The 20,636-nt window shown below is 42.2% G+C and overlaps 1 protein-coding gene across 1 annotated transcript in view; it reads left to right on the plus strand.

Moving 5' to 3' along the window:
• RAB2A (RAB2A, member RAS oncogene family) overlaps window positions 1-20,636 on the plus strand; it is a 213,882-nt gene that overhangs the window by 80,616 nt on the left and 112,630 nt on the right. The window contains exon 4 of the mRNA XM_030214829.1: window positions 4,278-4,360. Within this exon, the coding sequence (XP_030070689.1) occupies window positions 4,278-4,360 (83 nt within the window). The remainder of the gene's footprint in view (window positions 1-4,277; window positions 4,361-20,636) is intronic.

The following is a 20,636-nucleotide window of genomic DNA, read 5'->3' on the forward strand; positions in this document are numbered from 1 at the left end:
AATGCATAAAATGTCATACTGTGGCGGGCACCCTACTCCATTTGTTTTTGGAATATTCAGCACTTTCAAAGTTATGGAGCCACTCTCTGGTGGTTATTGAACAGTCCCTGCGGTAGCCCTTTGAATGGTCACATCAAACGCTACTATTGTGTGATGTAGGACAGCTCAGAAGGGAGGGTTTAACTGATGTTCAATGTCAATTTGTTTTATTAGCCACATTATTAGTCAAAAAATGCATCTTACAATCCTGGGTGGATCCGGCACCCCCATCGATAGTTAAATGGCATAATTTGATGAAGGAAATGGGGGAATGGGTGTCTCTTCAACATTCTTCTGCCACTTCAGGGAGGCAAAAGATGTATTGAGATATATGAAAGAATTACTCTTCAGTGGGCTCTGCGGTAGGGTCTGATGATTCGCTGGACAATTAGCAGGGAAGGAGATTAGGTAGTGGAGACCTGGGAAGGATTGGGGGGGGGGGGGGGGGGGGGGTTGGAAGGGATTGATTTGGAAAAAGCCAGAGGGAAGCACGGTTATGGTTCACACAGTGTAATTTTGCACCTTGTTAAGTTTTGAGGAGTTTTCTACTCTCTATGGTCGGAAGAAGGTACTTGGGCAATCTTTAGGAAGGAATCCGTTTGTGGTAGCTCTCTTGCCGCATGGCCATGTGTGCTGGGGGCTTTTTTACCTGCTGTGGTAAAATTGTCCCTAGCACGCATGAAAAACTGACCCCACCACTAGTTCAGGTCCCGTTTTCCCACAGCATAGTATAAAGGACCCCTAAGTAACTAGTCAGACTACATTTTTGTGTGTGTTTAATTATTTTAAACTATATTGTGTTGAAATATTCTTTTTCTATGATAGTAGGATGTGTGTTTTGTTCTTGTAATCTGCCTTAAACTGTTTTGGGTTAAGTGGAATATAAGTACATTTAAATTAAACCCATTGTAGTGGACCGGACTGTAGTGACAGCCATCTCCAACTCCAGCTTTTATTATCAGCTTCCTCTCTCTGGAAAAAACAGAGTAAGTTGTTGCAAGACGGTCAGCAGGTGGGGGCACTCCTTTAGATAAATTTTTACTTTCACATTCTGATACAGGCTTTTGTTGATAGTACTCACTTTTTTTGGTGTGGGGGGAGCACCTGGTCTAGTCACCTAGATACCATAGGGCCCCCAGCCCCTGCAGGTAAGGTAGATCTTTTACGGGGAGTGGACACCATAAAGCTGCTGAAACAACATGTGGGAAGAACAAAAAAGAGGGCAGGGAAGTGGGGTGTATTGTGAAAACTGGATCCATGGGAAAACCAAAGATAAGCTTGGTCCCACAGTGATGTTTACTTGTGATCTTTAGGAGGCTTTGGGATTGGGGGAGCATGAGGAAGGCAGTTGAAAGTGGTGAGGGATGAATTGAGCCTGCAAATAAGTTGGGAAAATGTGGGATATAAATGTAATAAATAAATAAGTGCAGGGCCGGCTTGACCTGTGGATCAGGTGAGGTTGTGGGCCAGGGCACTGGAGATAAAGGGTGCCAAACACCTGAGCCTGTGATGTCACTGGCCCTATATGTTAAGCTGGCCCAGAGCTTACCAGCTGGTGTTGTGTGTGCAGGGAAAAAAGAAGAGCCGGCAACCCTCTTCCTCTTTCTGTCTTGGGCTACCTCCCCCCCCCCCCCCCCCCCAATCTATATTTAAAGGTAGCTTTTCCCTGCCAAACAGACATTTCACATCAGCACCCTGGTGTCTTCCACCCTAGCCCCTCCTTTGCCGTAACTTCCTGTTTCCACAGGGACACAGCAGAGGGAACTCATGGTGCTGATGCAGATAGCGTTAAGTGAAACGCTGTCGGTATTCAGGAGGGGGGATACTGCCTTTTAAGGTAGGCCATAGGGAGAATGGCCTTGGGAGAGGTTGCACACCAATGGGAGGGTGTCAAACCAGTTAGCTCAGGGCACTACGGTCCCTTGAGCCAGCCCTAGATAAATGAGAGTGGATGAGAAGGACAGCCATTTCTCTACCATCTGTGATGAAGCTGCACCATCCTGCCCTCTTATGTGTAGTGGTTTTGTTTTGTAATTTGCACAACCAGTTGAATGGTGTTATTCTTGGCAATTTTTAAATATAGTTGCAGCTGGTTACCTGAACCAGATCAGAGAGGGAGAGATGAAGGTAATGGCCTGTACAATTGCTTTGTTGCTGATGCAGTTGGGGGCAAGTAGGTGTATAACCATTGTGATATCCAGGGTTGGTGGCTGGGGAGGATTTGGTATCCTAGCTAGTCATATAGTGGGGTACCAAATAGTCTGACAGCAATTTAAAGTGAATGAGGGACCATTCAGCAAGTAATATGCCACATGGCAGACATAAAAATTGGCATACTGGATCACATGGGAGTTCCACCTAGTTCAGTGTCCTGTTTCCAGGTCATAAGTACTTGGTGAATCGACAAAAGTAGCAGGATTCCATGTTGTGGACCCCCAGGGATAACTACTGACTTTCCCTGTGTCTACCTTTAACAGTTAATGGATTTTGTCCACATTTTTTTTTAACTCTCATTAACTGCTTGTATTTTCTGATGAGTTCCAGAGCTTAACTATACATTGAGCAAAAATATATTTTTCCCTGTTTGTTTTAAAACTTGAATACAAGTTGTTGTCTAAATTGCGTTAAAACTCTGGCCTACTTTAGTCCTGTTTACTTAATGGCATGAGTTGGGGAGCAAAAACCTGATGGGAATGACCATTGTACTAGTTTTCCTGTTAACTCCTTACAGTGAGAAATCCAGTATCTGCAGATCAGCAGAGCCTTTGAATTCTAACCCAAATGTTACATGGTACAGAAGATATACAAACCCATACTGAGAGGACCTTGAAGAATTTAAAGGCAAATCATAAACATTTTAGATTGATAATTTATTTTAGAATTTTCTGAAGAAAGCTATATTTTTTAAAAGATCAGGAAAAATGCAGTATTCTGACACGTTTGTTTTTTGATAAGTCATATAGAAGGTAGCCTTTGTATTGAACTGTAGTATAACTGATAACTCATTATGTTTAAAAAAAAAAAACATATAGAAACTCAGTGGCTCAAACAGGTAAGAAACTTGGCTTTCATTTCTGAGTCTGGCTCTGCTCCTAGGGTCAGCTGGGTAGCAGAGACTGTTTCCATTCCTGGGTCTAGATAGTTCCAGCCTGGACAGGGGATGTAGTGTAGGCATTGTTCACAGGCAAGGGGGAAGGGAAGGGGGAGGAGTAGGTTTGAATGCAGTTCAGTAACAATGAACCCCTGTTGACTAATCAAGAGCACACTGGTGCTGGGCTCCAGTTCATTATCCTGCTAAAGGGGCTGTGGTCTCAGTGACTAGAAGTGAGGGGTTGCATACAGGAGTGAAAGGAAATCCTGGCTAGGTGTGTATAAATGCTCAGGTAACTGTTAACACTAGCTGTGGCAGATTCTGATTGAGCTGAAAAGCCAGTGGATCAGGATGATGCTTCTGCAGTAGCCACAAAAAAAGAACAAAGGATCCATGCTTATTATGTAGAAATTTTGGTGTCTGTTTCACCAGTGAACATAAAGATGACTTTTACATCCTGCTGCCTTTTGACAAGCATTATATATCAAAGACAAAGGAAATAGATTAAGTGTAGTGCAGACTGTGTTAAGCAGTATAATTTAGAATATAAAATTAAATTTGAAAACATTTTGTGAAGGTTTCTTTTGTAATGAAATGATTACAGAGGGAATTTTGTCTTAAGACTGTTGAAAACTGGCTACAGTTTATGATATAATGAATAAAATCTGCATCCTTGGCCTTCCGACAACCTTTACACCAGCAGATGGTGGGCGTAAAGATGTCATTCATCATTTATTTACAATGGGCTTTATTTATTCTAGTGTCAACAGCTGCCCCAGGGAGCGGGATATTGAATTCAAATGCGAAGCTCTGGGTTATTTGCTTCCTTTCAGATTTGTCTTCAGAGCTTAGTTGCTAGGAGTCCATTCTGTGTTCTAATAATGATTCATGTATTGTGAAGCCATTCAGTAAATTGGGTTGTCAGGGATTGCCAAAAAAAGGTTTAAAGGTCTTGTTTCTGGAAGAAGGAAAAAAAATGGAGTGCCTACATTGGTCTTTATCCATGGCTCCCCTTTTCAGCTTTAGTGAGGCTTATTTATGCCACCAAAAGTTGAAAAATCAACTAATGAGAATAATTGTGTTCATTTTGAAATGTATGAGACAGAATTAAAACAGGCTTTTTTTCTTTCTTCTATCCTTCCTGTAGGCTGGGCAGGAGTCATTTCGTTCCATCACAAGGTCATACTACAGAGGTGCAGCCGGGGCATTATTAGTGTATGACATTACAAGGTGAGAGAACTTGAGTGCACATGGAGTATTCTGGGGGCATGAGAAGTGAGTTCACTGGCCAAAAATGTCAGAATATAATGGTAGATCTAATCGCCTTGTTCACTTAACATGGTTTATAGAGGAAAAAAACTTACTACCATCCTACAAAGAAAACCAGTAATGACCATCAAGCCTTTAAGCCACCAAGACAACCATGTGATCTCACTGCAGCATGAGATCCATATGGTTCAGCAAGGAAGGATGGCTGCCACTACAGAGATGGTTATCTTTTGATAGGATAATATAGACAGGTTCACTTAGAGGAGATTTTCCCTTTGGCCCTCAGCAAGAGAGGGAAACTGATTTGTTCTAGGTCACAGTTTGTGAAAAAGGAATATTTCCCTAGTAGTTAGAACTGTGAGCCTTCAAATTCCACTAACGTTCCTTGCAGCCTGGGGCAAGTCAGTTGATCCTCCAATGCTTCACGTAAAAATTTAAGGGATCTTTTACAGATGATTATCACATTTTTTTCCGCCACAGAGTTCTGTGGCAGATAACATGGCGATAATCATTAGTAAAAGATCCCCTTAGATTGTAAGCTCTCTGGGAATACAGAAGTTATTATGCTAGAATGTAACTTGTTTTGAACTACCACCAAAAAAGGCATGATCTAAAAGTTTTTAATTTAAAAAGTCTATCAAATCTTGACACTCTATTCTCTTCCATGGTCTAAGATGGAGACATTTTGGGCCTATAAGAATTGTAGATGTTTGTTAATCTTTGAATTTTCCAACAAGCAGGTTGAATCAGTCACACAAGTGGGTGATGTCTGACAGCACCAATGCAAGCATGCTCAGAGCTCAGAAACCTAGAATGTGGTTTTTCTGAGCAGTAAGGCAGTTTGCCACGAGACACCTCTGATTTTGAATGTGCTGCCTTCTACATGTATTAAACTATCTTCCATTTTAGATATATGCAGCCGAGGAGAATTGTGTGTGTGTGTATGTCTCCCCTCTTGTTTTTCCATCCTTTTTTTTTTTTATTGGCTCTTCTTCTAAAAAAAAAAGTTTTCAAAATTGAATTTAATCTTGCAAGCATCCTCTTTTATGCCATGAAGTTGCAACCGCTCCTCCTTCAGGTAGATGTTCAGCTTGGATGCCCAACAGGAATGTTCTCAGAGGACAAGCAGGCATAATATTCTCACATATGGGTGACATGATCCATGGAGCCTGGTGTAGACCCTGCCATGTAGACACTGCCAAAAGTATACTGTCACTTTAAATCTTTGAGGCAGTGCCCCCAGTGTGCATGCGTGGGTGCCTTCCTGCCTGTTGCATGAATGCGGAACCAGCAGTCTTTCGTTTTCCGCAGAACCAGAGAGATTGTACTTTCGATCTGTCAGCACGAAAAAATAAAACCTTTTGGAGCCTTTCCTTTTTCGGGATAAATATTTGGAGCCTCTGAGCCATTTTTCTTACTAGTATCGACCTGAGCACAGGATTACTCTAGCTCTCTGGACCATAGAACCTTTTGACCTTGCGTCACCCATTTTACCTCCATGTCGTTGAGGGTGCCAAGTGGCTTTAAGTGTACTTGATGCAATAGGACTATTTCAGGCAAAGGCCTCCATAATTGGTGTATTCAGTGCCTAGGTCCAGACCACCGAGACATTCACTATAACTCTGCCAGTGCATGCAAGCAGGGTCTCTTAAAGCCCACAGACTCCAGTGTGAAAAACCTTTTGGTTCGGCGTCGAGTATGGCAAAAGATTCGGTATGCAACGCAGAACCTGCATCGACATCAGGTGCACCCATGCAACATCGAGAGAGTGCTACATCAGACTCAGTGGGAACAGTCGGGACTCTACATCCTCATCATTGATGCTGCATGCATTGAGGGACCTGCAGCACAAAAAGCCTAAGAAGCATTTCCATTGTTCTTCCTCCACATGTTCAGCCATACCTCTCCTGCATTGATATCCTCATTGCACTCTTCATTTATAGTCAGTTATTGTAATTAGAGTAAAAATCAAGGAGTGCTCTTACAGAGTTTTAAATACATTTCATTACCATCTAAGAAGGAAACACTAACTAAATCATACAATATACTATATAAATTAAAGACACTTTTATTTTAGGCTAATATCCTTAATACAGTAGCAAGTTTTAAATTATTGAAAAACTCAAAGACACTAAGATGGAGTCAGCAGTCCAATAGCGAGAGGGGTGCTATCCAGTCTTTTGCATTGAGTGTCACATGTATGATTTATCTCCCAGTTGGTGAGATGTCATATGTGTATGCCCGATGCAAAGAGCTCCTAGCTCTCAGGGAACGTGTCCGTTCTCTTGAGGCTAGAGTAGCAGACTTGGTGGAGCTGAGGGAGACAGAGAGGTACATAGAGGAGACCTACAGAGATGTTGTAGAGAAGTCCCACCTCCAGTCTGGTAACACTTGTGCTACCTTGGAGGAGGGAGGTCTCCTAGAAGGAGAGCATCACCCTGGTGAAGTAGGAAGTACTCCTTAGGCCAGGACCTGCCCACCAGGGGATGTAATATCCTCTTGCACCGAGGATATGTCTCCAAGTGCTGCCCGGGAGAGAAAGGTTAGGACAACTGTTGTAGTTGGTGATTCGATCATTAGGCATATAGATAGCTGGGTGGCTGGTGGACGTAAGGATCGCCTGGTGACTTGCCTGCCTGGTGCGAAGGTGGCGGACCTCACGCGTCACCTAGATAGGATTTTAGATAGTGCTGGGGAGGAGTCGGCTGTCTTGGTACATGTGGGTACCAGTGAGATAGGAAAATGTGGGAGAGAGGTTCTAGAAGCCAAATTTAGGCTCTTAGGTAGAAAGCTCAAATCCAGATCCTCTAGGGTAGCATTTTCTGAAATGCTACCTGTTTCATGCACAAATATATTCCGCGTATTAAAAAAGGAGGACGGAAGACCAAACGACAGCCAGCGTGGTTAAATAGTGAGGTGAAGGAAGCTATTACTACTACTACTACTACTACTACTACTACTACTACTTAACATTTCTAGAGCGCTACTAGGGTTACGCAGCGCTAAAACAAAATCCTTCAGAAAATGGAAGAAGGAACCGATTGAAAATAATAAGAAACGGCATAAGGAATGTCAAGTCAAATGCAAAATGCTGATAAGGAAAGCTAAGAGGGACTTCAAAAAAAAGATTGCGTTGGAGGCAAAAACGCATAATAAAAATTTTTTTTAGGTATATTAAAAGCAGGAAGCCGGCAAAAGAATCGGTTGGACTGCTAGATGACCGAGGAGTAAAAGGGGCGATCAGGGAAGACAAAGCCGTAGCAGAGAGATTAAATGAATTCTTTCCTTCGGTCTTCACCGAGGAAGATTTGGGTGGGATACCGGTACCGGAAATGGTATTCAAAGCTGACGAGTCGGAGAAACGTAATGAGTTCTCTGTAAACCTGGAGGATGTAATGGGACAGTTCTACAAACTGAAGAGTAGCAAATCTCCTGGACTGGATGGTATTCATCCCAGAGTACTGATAGAACTGAAAAATGAGCTTGCGGAGCTATTGTTAGAAATATGTAATTTATCCTTAAAATCGAGCGTGGTACCGGAAGATTGGAGGGTGGCCAATGTAACGCCGATTTTTTAAAAAAGGTTCCAGAGGAGATCCGGGAAATTATAGACTGATGAGTCTGACATCGGTGCCGGGAAAAATGGTAGAGACTATTATTAAGAACAAAATTACAGAGCATATTCAAAAGCATGGATTAATGAAACAAAGCCAGCATGGATTTAGTGAAGGGAAATCTTGCCTCACCAATCTACTACATTTCTTTGAAGGGGTGAACAAACATGTGGATAAAGGGGAGCCGGTTGATATTGAGGGGCATAATCGAATGGAAATGCCTATATCCATGGGCGTTTATCTCCGAGAACGGGTCCGTGAAGGGGCGGGCCGAACCGTATTTTCGAAAAAAATGGACATTTTTGAGCTGGGCGTTCGTTTTTTTTAGCGATAATAGAAACTAAAAACGCCCAGCTCAAAAACGTCCTAATCCGAGCCATTTGGTCGTGGGAGGGGCCAGGATTGGTACTACACTGGCCCCCCTGATATGCCAGGACACCAACTGGGCACCCTAGGTCAGTGCGGTGGACTTCAGAAAAAGCTCCCACATGCATAGCTCCCTTATGGGTGCTGAGCTCCCAACCCCCTCCCCCAAAACCCACTATCCACAAATGTACAACACTACCATAGCTCTTGTAGGTGAAGGGGGCACCTACATGTGGGTACAGTGGGTTTTGGAGGCCTCCCATTTACCAGCACAAGTGTTATAGGTGGGGGGGGGAATGGGCCTGGGTCCACCTGGCTGAAGTGCACTGCGGTACCCACTAAAAGTGCTCCAGGGACCTGCATACACGCAGTCCTCTAGGACTTGTTGCTGCTATATAACATTGGTACACCAGTTGACACCTGAAGACTAATCTCTCCGAAAACGTCCTTTATTGGAGTAACCGCCTTTACTCGCAGTTAACTGCAGATCAGAGGTTTTGCCCCACTGGCAATGAGTCTCCCTGGTACTGAGATGAGCAGTAGGTCAGAGCTGGCAGAATGCTGTACAATGCCCTCTTTCAGCCACATTCAAGGGAAGAACTAAGTTCTGTAACGTGGCTACCACAGGAAAGGGAACAAAAACTGGCTTACAAAAATGGCCACTACCGCATGGACTACAACAGGGCACACTGTGACCCAGTAGGCAGGGGGAAAAACACCATGTGAGAAGAGCCTACCAACTACCAACATCGTGAGACTGTAACACAAGCTAATGAAATCACGTAGACCAATACCCTACACCTACCACAATGCAATGCTGATGTGACCCTGTACTGCACCCGAGAGCCACATCTGACCCAGGGAAAGGCTGTGAGAGGATCGAACACATTCTGCTGTCATGGAGGTGGGTACGGCATTTGAGACTGGCATACAAGCTGGAAAAAAAAGTTTTTAAAGTGGGTTTTTTTTGGTGGGAAGGGGTTAGTGACCACTGGGGGAGTCCGGGGAGGTCATCCCCGATTCCCTCCAGTGGTCATCTGGGCAGTTGGAGCACTTTTTTGGGACTTGTTCATGAAAAAAAAAGGGTCCAAAAAAAGTGACCCAAAATCGTGGGCAAAAGGCCTTTTTTTTTTTTTCGATTATCAGCTAAAGACGCCCATCTCTCCTTGGCTGATAACCACGCCCCAGTTCCGCCTCCACCACGCCTCAGACACGCCCCCGTCAACTTTATTCGTTTCCGCGACGGAGTGCAGTTGGAAATGCCCAAAATCGGCTTTTGATTATACCAATTTGGGCACCTTTGCGAGACAAACGTCTATCTCCCGATTTAGGTCGCACTATAGGCGTTTTTCTCTTTCAAAAATAAGCTGGATTGTGTATCTGGATTTTCAAAAGGCATTTGACAGAGTACCTCATGAAAGACTCCAGAGAAAATTGGAGAATCATGGGATAGGAGGTTGTGTTCTATTGTGGATTAAAAACTGGTTAAAAGATAGAAAACAGAGAGTAGGGTTAAATGGTCAGTATTCTCAATTGAGAAGGGTAGTTAGCGGGGTTCCCCAGGGCTCTGTGCTGGGACTGCTGCTTTTTAACATTTATAAATGACCTAGAGATGGGAGTAACTAGTGAGGTAATTAAATTTGCTGATGACACAAAGTTATTCAAAGTCGTTAAATCGTGGGAGGATTGTGAAAAATTACAAGCGGACCTTACGAGACTGGGAGACTGGGCGTCTAAATGGCAGATGACGTTTAATGTGAGCAAGTGCAAAGTGATGCATGTGGGAAAGAGGAACCCGAATTATAGCTATTGTAAGAAGGAAGAGGCTGTCCTACCCTGGTTAGGCCCCTAGAGGGCGTAGTTCCCCTAAAATGTCCAGGGAAAAGGGCTGGGTGAGTTGCTGAAGGGAGCCAGAAAGGGGAGGTATAGCTGGAGGTCGCTAGGATCGGGGCGAGTCCTGGAGGATAGCTGGAGGTCGCTAGTACCGGGGCGAGTCCTGGAGGATAGCTGGAGGTCGTTAGGACCGGGGAGAGTCCTGGGGGGATAGAAACAGGTGCAGCAGGTTATGGGCTGGGTCCTGTTTGGCTATTAACTACTTATACTCCTCCTGAGTTGTGAAGGGATGAAGGAGAGCTGGCAGCTGAAGAAGGGGCTGGTAACTGAAGCAGAGGAATCCCCATGAGAAGTACTGGCTGTGCCCTTTGGACTGGTGGTAGAACTGGGTGTTCCCAAGAAGGAAGCTGGCTGGGGTAAGAAGGCCCTAGAGTGTCTAGAACAGTGAAGAGGTACTGTGGGTCCCAGAGGAAAAGCCTGTGTGTCTAGAACAGTGAAGAGGGACTGTGTGTCCGGGGACTGTGTGTCCGGGGACTGAGTTAGTACTGAGCCCAAATGGATGTGTGAGAGGGCTCAGGGGGAAGAAATCTATGGACATTGAACTGTGCAAGAAGAAATGTTTAAAATGGAAGATTGCACTGAGTAAGAAGAAATGAAATGGTTAAGCTGGAAGAACTGTTTAAGCTTGTGAAAGTGTTTTAAGCTAAAAGAAGTGTGCCCCAGAGGCTGGAATAAAGATGTGTATGAAAATAGCCTGAGAGGTGAAACCTGACTATGTTTGCTTTTTGAGAAGCAGGTCACCCTGAGCAGAAAAGGGTGGTAGATTAATTTGCATAGATCTGCATACTGAGAACCAGCTCACCCTAAGTGAAAGAGGGACCTGGGATCCTGAGGAGGGAGCTTCATCATCACAGTAGCCTCATCATTTTCACACTATGTCATGCAAGGTTCCACGTTAGGAGTCACGGACCAAGAAAGGGATCTAGGTGTCGTCATTGATGATGCGTTGAAACCTTCTGCTCAGTGTGCTGCTGCAGCTAAGAAAGCAAATAGAATGTTAGGTATTATTAGGAAAGGAATGGAAAACAAAAATGAGGATGTTATAATGCCTTTGTATCGCTCCATGGTGCGACCGCACCTCGAATATTGTGTTCAATTCTGGTCGCCGCATCTCAAAAAAAGATATATAGTGGAATTAGAAAAGGTGCAGAAAAGGGCAACGAAAATGATAAAGGGGATGGGATGACTTCCCTATGAGGAAAGGCTAAAGCGGCTAGGGCTCTTCAGCTTGGAGAAAAGGCGGCTGAGGGGAGATATGAGGTCTATAAAATAATGAGTGGAGTTGAACGAGTAGATGTGAAGCGTCTGTTCACACTTTCCAAAAATACTAGGACTAGGGGGCATGCGATAAAGCTACAATGTAGTAAATTTAAAACGAATCGGAGGAAATATTTCTTCACTCAACATGTAATTAAACTCTGGAATTGGGTCCAAGTGATTTACTCCTCTTGGTCAGTCTGCTTGACCTATTACGTCTTCCAGATTTGCTGAGATTTTGTTTATTCCTCTGAATCGCCATCCTTAGATAACAATTTCTAGTATAGTTTGCAATTACTTGCCTCATCTTTCTGTTATAGTTTTATTTTTGTTGGGTAGTTCTCTTACATCTTCCTCAGTAAAGTCTGAAGCAAAGAATTTTAGTCTGTTAAGACCTTTTCCTCCCTGATAGCTTTTTTTTTTTTTTTACGTCATGATCATCTCCCTGACAGGCTTCTTACTTCAAATGTATCTGAAATGTTCCTGCTTCTAAAACACACTTCTTTTTAAATTCCCTTTATCAGTGTTATGCATCTAATTTTACTATTGGTTATGCTCTCTTCTTCATTCAGGTACTTTTTCCAGGTTTTGAAAGGTTTTTTTTGGCTATAATACTCTTTCACATCTTCTGCCTTTTCTGGATGTCATTTGTTCTTCTGTCCACCTTTTGAAGTTTTGGGATACATGTGATCTGAAGTTTCAAGATTGTATCTTTAAATGATGTTCCCACTTGATGTTAACTTGATGTTGCACCTTCTAGTTTTTACATTTTTCTCATGTATCATAGTCTCCCTTACTTAGATTGTGAGCCCACTAGGGACAGAAAAAGTACCTGCATATGATAAATGGGGTTTTTTTTTGTTCTACTTCCAATATTTTTTATTTATTTTATAAAGAGATAACAAGGCTAACTAAAAACACAATTAGCCTGTATAACAACAGGAAGGAAGCATTGTATACATGTTCAAGAACAAAATTGGATAATGATTATTGACATAACATAGCATAATGGTCACAGATGATTAGTGTATCATTGCTTTGTGTGGTTGTTGTTATGAATTTGGTCATGTAAAGGAGTCCATATTTTATTATATTTAATAGTTGCACTGAGTTTCAGCTGCAGCATATTCATATTTAGCTATAATGCATACAGAATTCCACCATGTTAATAAATAAGTTGCTTTGGATAAGTCTTTCCAACAAAAGAAAATAGTTCTTAAAGCTTGATGTAAGAGAATATCCAAAAGTTGTGCTTGATATTTATCTAACGGTGGTTGTATAGCTATGGATCCTAAAATAATTGTTATATTATAAAACATCCTGGATATTTAATGCATTAGATATAGTAGTCCATATAGTGATCCAATATTCTTGTATGAAAGGACAATAATAAATTGTGTTTAAGCGTACCAATATCCTTTTCACATGACCAACATTTGTCCATATTATATTTCATTGTTGATGTGTTCAACTTGGCAAATGATAAATATGATAAATGTTAACCACTTTGTACCACAGGTGGTATGTCAAATCCCCTTACACCTTTTGAAAATTAAATATTAGTGCACTAGATTTCCTTAGTGTCAATATCAATATTATTCTTATAAACTGCAGTTTCCACCGAAATGGGTTCAACGCAGTATACAGTCTTTGCATGAAACAAAATCAGTTCAAAGCAAGTACAAAAAAACCCCTCAGCAATACAATAATAAAAGTGACTGAAAATTAAGGGCCCTGTCTACTAAGGTGCACTGGTGTTTTTAGTACATGCTAAAAATTATCATTTGCTAACTGTGTAGATGTCCATAGCAATATTATGGGTGTCTACATGGTTAATGCGTGCTAAAAATGCTAACGTGCCCTAGTGCAGCTTAATAAACAGGGCCTTAAGTAAATTATGTTCCTTCAAGCAAACAAGCTTTAACTTTCCTCCGAAACGTAATCTCATTCTAATCTTAAAGATAAAGGAAAAGCATTCCAAAGGGGCACACCACTATGAGAGAATAGAGTCTTAACCACGCTTAGAAAGCATATATTCCTAAGGGAGGGAGGGCGAAGAATCAGTTTATGCCATAAACGAGATGAGAATCTGTGTAACGGTTTAGGAACCATGTTTACCAACAATTCTGATGCGGTACTATAAAGAGTTTGCTAAAACTAACAAGCCACCTTAAAAGTAATGCGAGTGTTGACTGGGAGCCAATGTAGTTTAAGAAATGTGAGGAAACAGTATCAAATTTATTCAGTCTAAAAATCAATGTGACAGCAGCATTTTGAATAAGTTAAAATTTTCTCAAATTTCTTGAAAGTATTCACAAGTAAAGAGAGTTACAGTAGCCAAGGTGTGGGAAAACCAACATCTGGACCACAAGAGTAAATGCCCTTTGGTCAGAAAAAGATCGTAATAGTCTAAATTGTTTTAATCTAAATATAGTCTTATGCCACAAAAGATTCGCTTGAGAATTATAGGTTAATGAAGAGTCAAGAATTACACCCAGGATCTTAGATTCAGATTCAATGGTCAAGATCCTATCTTTTGATAGACTAAATGAGAAGGGTATAGATACTCTGAACAAGAGAACCTTTGTTTTGTTGGGATTTAATTTTAGCTTCTTATTTAAGGCTCAGTCCTGTATCTTATGCCCAATGAGATAGTGTCCACAAGTCAATAGGATTCATGGGAAATGAGACTAGCAACAGAATACCGTCTGCATAAGTGAGAAGCATCTCGCCAAGCCCCAACTCAGTTTTACCCAGTGATGACATAAAAAAATTAAAACAGGAGACAGTGGGGACCCCTGAGGAATCTGTGTAGCCCGGAAACCAATATTTTTCCTGACAGTGTAACTACAGTTATGGAGAAATTTTGAAACCACTTGAGAACTTTACCTGTAGTATCCATTCCCTCTAGCTGTTCAAACAGCAAGATATGGTTAACTGCAACGAAAGCTGCCAAAATGTTGAATTGAAGCAAAAGTATTTGTCTAACCAAGCATAGTTGTTCCTTTAGAAAAGAAATTAGAACAAGCAAGAGGGCCTCAGTACTATGAGCTGCTAAAATCAAATTGTGTAAAATGTAGGCAGAAAATTGACTACCAACCCAGGATTCTAACATTTTAGTGAACAAAGGGATACTAGCAATAGGGTGCTAGAGGGAGAGAATGGATCAAGCTCTTTACCCTTGAGTAGGGGAGATAAGAATAATCTGCCCCATATCAAGCAGTAAAGAACCAGAACATAGCAATGCATTAAACCATAAAGTAAACACTTCAAAATAGTTGAAGGTATTGAAGAGAATAATGAAAAAAGGCAACTGTCGAGAGAGCATTGAGATCGAGAGCATTTCCGCAATAAGGAAAGGACCTCAGCAGTAGAAACTGGTTGAAATGAGGCCCATATTTGGTCTGCTTACACAGGTTCATCCAAGACTATAGTAGGTTGACTGGAGGCAGATGGAGCTTTATCTAGTTCCCTGCAAATTTGTGCAACTTTATTAAAGAAAAAAATTGGCCAAATCTTGAGCCAATGGTAAAGAGCACTGGGAATCAGAATGAGAGGTTGGAAATATGGTTAAACTATTAGCAAATCCATGAATAGATATCAAGCCAACAAACTTGCCATAAGTCTTCCTAGCAATTGAAGTTACACTCTTAAACTTTCTTTGAAAGTTGCTTTTAGTATTTTCTAGCAATTTTGTTTTATACCACCGCTTCTCTAAATGACAGCAATTTTGCATTAGAGCCTTAAGGTCCTCAGAAAACCAAGGTGATTTCCTAAGGACACTAACCTCCTTTTCTGTCTTAGGTGCTATTCTGTCCAATACAGATAAAGCATCCCAGCACAATTTAAATGAAGATGTAACAAAATCCAAGGTGGTTGTTGTTTATTTATTTATTGCATTTGTATCCCACATTTCCCACCTATTTGCAGGCTTAATGTGGCTTACATTGTGCCGGAGTGGCGATCGCCGTTTCCGGGTTGAGAAATCCAAAGTGATATTGCATTAGAGTTCATAAATGATAAGGTAAATTACAAAGTAGTTTTGCATTAAAGTTCATAAATGATAAAGAGTAGATTATAGAGTAAGTTAAACAATCAAATATAGAAAGTTCATATCCTGCATGAGAAGTAGAGTGGTAGTGAGTAATGCGTAACGTTCATTAGTGGCTGCGTAAATGAAGCAGTCAAGTGTAGAGAGTTCTGTTTTGTCTTGTTTTGGTGAAGTTTCGTTTTCTAGTATTTAGGATGGATCATTGTGGTATGCTTTTTTTTAACAGGTTATAAGATACGTACTTCAGACCAAAAGAAATTATCATCAATTTTGCCCCTAGTAGTAATAAACTTAATTGATCTTTTTGTAATTGATTTTGCCAAACAAATATTTTAAAATAAATTCAAGCATAAGATGGTCTGAGCAAGGTACTGCTGACCATATAGGTGAGCTAATCAAGTTGGAGGGATAAACAGAAAGTCCAGTGAATGGTCTTTCTCTTGGGTAGGGAGGACCATTATCAGTTAAAAAAACAGATCACAGTTAAGTCAGGTTTGATCATAGTATAATCACTATTGTCACACCAAATCCTGCATTCCACGAAGGATTATTTGTAAAATAGCTCCTCCTCTTGCTGGTTCCTGAACCAGCTGCTTCATAATACATTTATTTCATCTAGGATCTTTACCTCCTTAACATATCCTGAAATATTTGCCTAGCCAGTATTGGGATAATTGAACCTAAAAGTTTTTACTAGGAGTTTTTGCCTCCAGTGCAGTCTTCTTTTCAAAGTCTCTTTTTGCCTTCCATATCAGTGTTTTGCATTTGACTTGCCATTCCTTATGCTGTTTCCTATAATTTTCAACTCCCAACAGAAGGTAACCTCTCCACTGGCAGTTTTTAGAGAGAAGAGGAAATTCACTAGTCTTGCATGATATATATACAACATAGGAGATTTGGCTACAATTTTACCGCTCTAGGAAAATGCACTGCTTTACAAAATTCCTAGACCCCTGATGCAGGCCGGTAGGGCCAAAACACAACTCATGTTGGGTCGTTTTTTGATTACTGTTTGAATAAAGAATTTGCTGAGAACACCATCTGAGAGAGGTTGTTTTTCTCCACTTTTCTTCGCTTCCTATAATTTTCCGTCAGATCCTTCCATTTTCTGAAGGATTTTCTTTTAGCTCTAATAGCTTCCTTCGCCTAACTTTTTAACCATGCCGGCTGTCATTTGGTCTTCCTTCCTCCTTTTTTAATACATTGAATATATCTGGCCTGGGCTTCCAGGATGGTATTTTTGATCTACATCCACGCCCAATGTAAATTTTTGACCTTTGCAGCTGCTCCCTAATTTCTGATAACGTGTTCATTCTGACCAGGTGGATGGTAGTACACTCCTTCTGCTATCCTTTTCCCCTTTATACATGGAATTTCTATCCATAGGGATTCCAAGATGTGTTTTGTGTCCTGCAGAATTTTGTCTATTCGATTCAAGGCCCTCCTTAACATATAATGCTATCCCTCCACCAATTCAGTCCATCTTATCAATGTGATATAATTTGTACCCTGATATGGCAGTGTCCCACTGGTTATCCTCCTTCCACCAGGTCTCAGAAATGCCTATTATATTTATCCTTTCATTTAGTGCAGTATTTTCTAACTCCCCATCTTATTTCTTAGACTTCTAGCATTTCCCAAACTGTTTGCCGCAGCACCCTGGTGCACCGCAGCAACCTCTCTGGGGTGCCACAGCAAATCAAGGCTGGCGCAACCCGTTAAGCATGGCAGGGGGCACCACAGGCCTTGCTTACCGCCGTCACAGTTCCAGCCCGAGCTGTCCGCCCTCAGCTCCCCCACAGCCCTCTTTTTGTTCCTTCAGTTTTGCGTGTAAATCTTTTATTTTACATCAAAATCAAAGTAGCAGCAGCAGCAAAAGAAGCAGGCTCGCCTCAAGCCTTCCCTTCTCTCTGTGTCCTGCCTTCCTCTGATGTAATTTCCTGTTTCCGTGAGGGCAAAGTGGATCCTGTAGTTAAAGGAGTTCGTAAGTCAGGTGGATCCTTTCCAGTGCATCAGGTTGCATCAGGATATAAGAGACATTGTTCAGGCACAGTGGGTTGTCCCAGATGTTCCCTTTAAGCTTACTTGCTCCATGGTTCGTCTCCATCCAATTCCTGAGCAGGACAGAGATTGGCTCAATCCTCCAGTGGTAGATGCAGTAGTGTCAGCGGTGACCAAAAAGAACATGGTTCCTGTGGGTGGGGGCTCTGCCTTATAGGATCCACAGGACCGTCATCTGGAGACACTCTTGAAATGTACCTTTGATGTTTCTGTGTTAGCAGTTCAGGCGGCTATATCTGGAGCTTTAGTAACCCGGGCCTGTTTTAGGTAGTCAGAATGGGTATAGAGAGCTGGTACCGGAAGATTGGAGGGTGGCCAATGTAACGCCCATTTTTAAAAAAAGTTCCAGGGGAGATCCGGGAAATTATAGACCGGTGAATCTGACGTCGGTGCCGGGGAAAATGGTAGAGGCTGTTATTAAAAACAAAATTACAGAGCATATCCAAGGACATGGATTACTGAGACCGAGTCAGCACGGCTTTTGTGTGGGGAAATCTTGCCTGACCAATTTACTTCAATTCTTTGAAGGAGTAAACAAAAATGTGGACAAAGGGGAGCCGGTTGATATTGTATATCTGGATTTTCAAAAGGCGTTTGACAAGGTACCTCATGAAAGGCTACAGAGGAAATTGGAGGGTCCTAGGATAGGAGGAAAAGTCCTATTGTGGATTAAAAACTGGTTGAAGAATAGGAAACAGAGAGTAGGGTTAAATGGGCAGTATTCACAATGGAGAAGGGTAGTTAGTGGGGTTCCTCAAGGGTCTATGCTAGGACCACTGCTTTTTAATATATTTATAAATGATTTAGAGATGGGAGTAACTAGCGCGAGGTAATTAAATTTGCTGATGACACAAAGTTATTCAAAGTCGTTAACTCGCGTCAGCATTGTGAAAAATTACAGAAGGACCTTACGAGACTGGGAGACTGGGCGGCTAATTGGCAGATGACGTTTAATGTGAGCAAGTGCAAGGTTGATGCATGTGGGAAAAAAGAACCCGAATTATAGCTATGTCATGCAAGGTTCCACATTAGGAGTCACGGACCAAGAAAGGGATCTGGGTGTCGTTGTCGATAATACACTGAAACCTTCTGCTCAGTGTGCTGCTGTGGCTCGGAAAGCGAATAGAATGTTGGGTATTATTAGGAAAGGTATGGAAAACAGGTGTGAGGATGTTATAATGTCGTAATATCGCTCCATGGTGCGACCGCACCTTGAGTATTGTGTTCAAATCTGGTCACCGCATCTCAAGAAAGATATAGTGGAATTGGAAAAGGTGCAGCGAAGGGCGACTAAAATGATAGCGGGGATGGGACGACTTCCCTATGAAGAAAGACTAAGGAGGCTAGGGCTTTTCAGCTTGGAGAAGAGATGGCTGAGGGGAGACATGATAGCATAATGAGTGGAGTGGAACAGGTGGATGTGAAGCGTCTGTTCACGCTTTCCAAAAATACTAGGACTAGGGGGCATGCGATGAAACTACAGTGTAGTAAATTTAAAACAAATCGGAGAAAATGTTTCTTCACCCAACGCGTAATTAAACTCTGGAATTCATTGCCGGAGAATGTGGTGAAGGCGGTTAGCTTGGCAGAGTTTAAAAAGGGGTTAGACGGTTTCCTAAAGGACAAGTCCATAAACCGCTACTAAATGGACTTGGGAAAAATCCACAATTCCAGGAATAACATGTATAGAATGTTTGTACGTTTGGGAAGCTTGCCAGGTGCCCTTGGCCTGGATTGGCCGCTGTCGTGGACAGGATGCTGGGTTCGATGGACCCTTGGTCTTTCCCAGTGTGGCATTACTTATGGATGATTTCTCTCATATTGATCAGGAGGTAGGTAAGATTGAGATGGGCTCAGCCTTTTTGTCAATTGCTCTTTGATCTTCTTAGAACATCAGCTCAGTCCATGGCGTTGGCACTGTCTGCACGCAGGATGCTTTGGCGTAGAGGCTGGTCGGCTGATGTGGCATCTAAGTCAAAGTTGACTAAGTTTCCTTTTCGGGGTCTCTCCTGTTTGGGGATGATTTAGATAAGCTGGTCAAAAGTTTAGGTGGATACTAAAGTTCCTCATCTTCTGGAGGACCGTCCAAGGGTGGTGGGCCGGGGGTTTTCCTCTGTAAGAGGACGAGGGCATGATGTTAGGCATTTTAAGCAAGGCAGAGGTTCCTCTTTCCAAAGGTCCCGGTATTTTCAACATACTCGGCCCTTTTGGGGCTAGGCAGGGAGGCAGAGATAATTCCTTCTCCCAGTCTTCCAGTTGTTCATCACAATGAAGGTGTGCAGGCCCATCCTCTAATTCAGATTGGGGGTTGTTTAAAAGAGTTCTACTGGCAGTGGACCCAAAGTACTTCAGATCAGTGGGTTCTCAAAATAATTTGGAACGTTTTCTCTCGTGTTCACTCATTGTTTGCCAGATATTTTCCTAGAATCCCCTTGCCGCTCTTGGATAAAGGCTCAAGCAGTAAGGGAAACTTTAGCTCGATTGGTAGCTTTAAAAGCAGTTTGTCCAGTGCCTCTGCTCAAGCAAGGTACAGGCAGATATTATATCTATTTTGTGGTGCCAAAGAAAGAAGATTCTTTTTGCCCCATTTTGTATCTCAAAAGGGTAAACCGAGCTTTAAGAATAGCACAGTTCCGTATGGAAACCCTTCAGTCAGTTATCGTGGCTGTTCGCTCGGGAGAATTTCTCACAGCACTCGATCTCACAGAAGTTTATCTTCACATTCCCGTACGTCTGATGCACCATCGATTCCTTCGTTTCGCAGTCCTCTATCGCCATTACAAGTTTTGTGCGCTTCCTTTTAATCTGATGACAGCTCAGACATTCACCTAGGTAATTGTAGTGGTTGCTGCGGCTCTTCGCAAGAAAGGCATTTTAGTGCATCCATACCTAGACGATTGGTGGATCAGAGCGAAGTCTTATCAGGAGAGTTGTCAAGTGACCACTCAGTACAATTCTTACAATCTCTAGGTTGGGTAATCAATCCATTCAAAAG

Source organism: Microcaecilia unicolor, chromosome 1 (assembly GCF_901765095.1).
Source record: "Microcaecilia unicolor chromosome 1, aMicUni1.1, whole genome shotgun sequence".
NCBI lineage: Eukaryota > Metazoa > Chordata > Amphibia > Gymnophiona > Siphonopidae > Microcaecilia > Microcaecilia unicolor.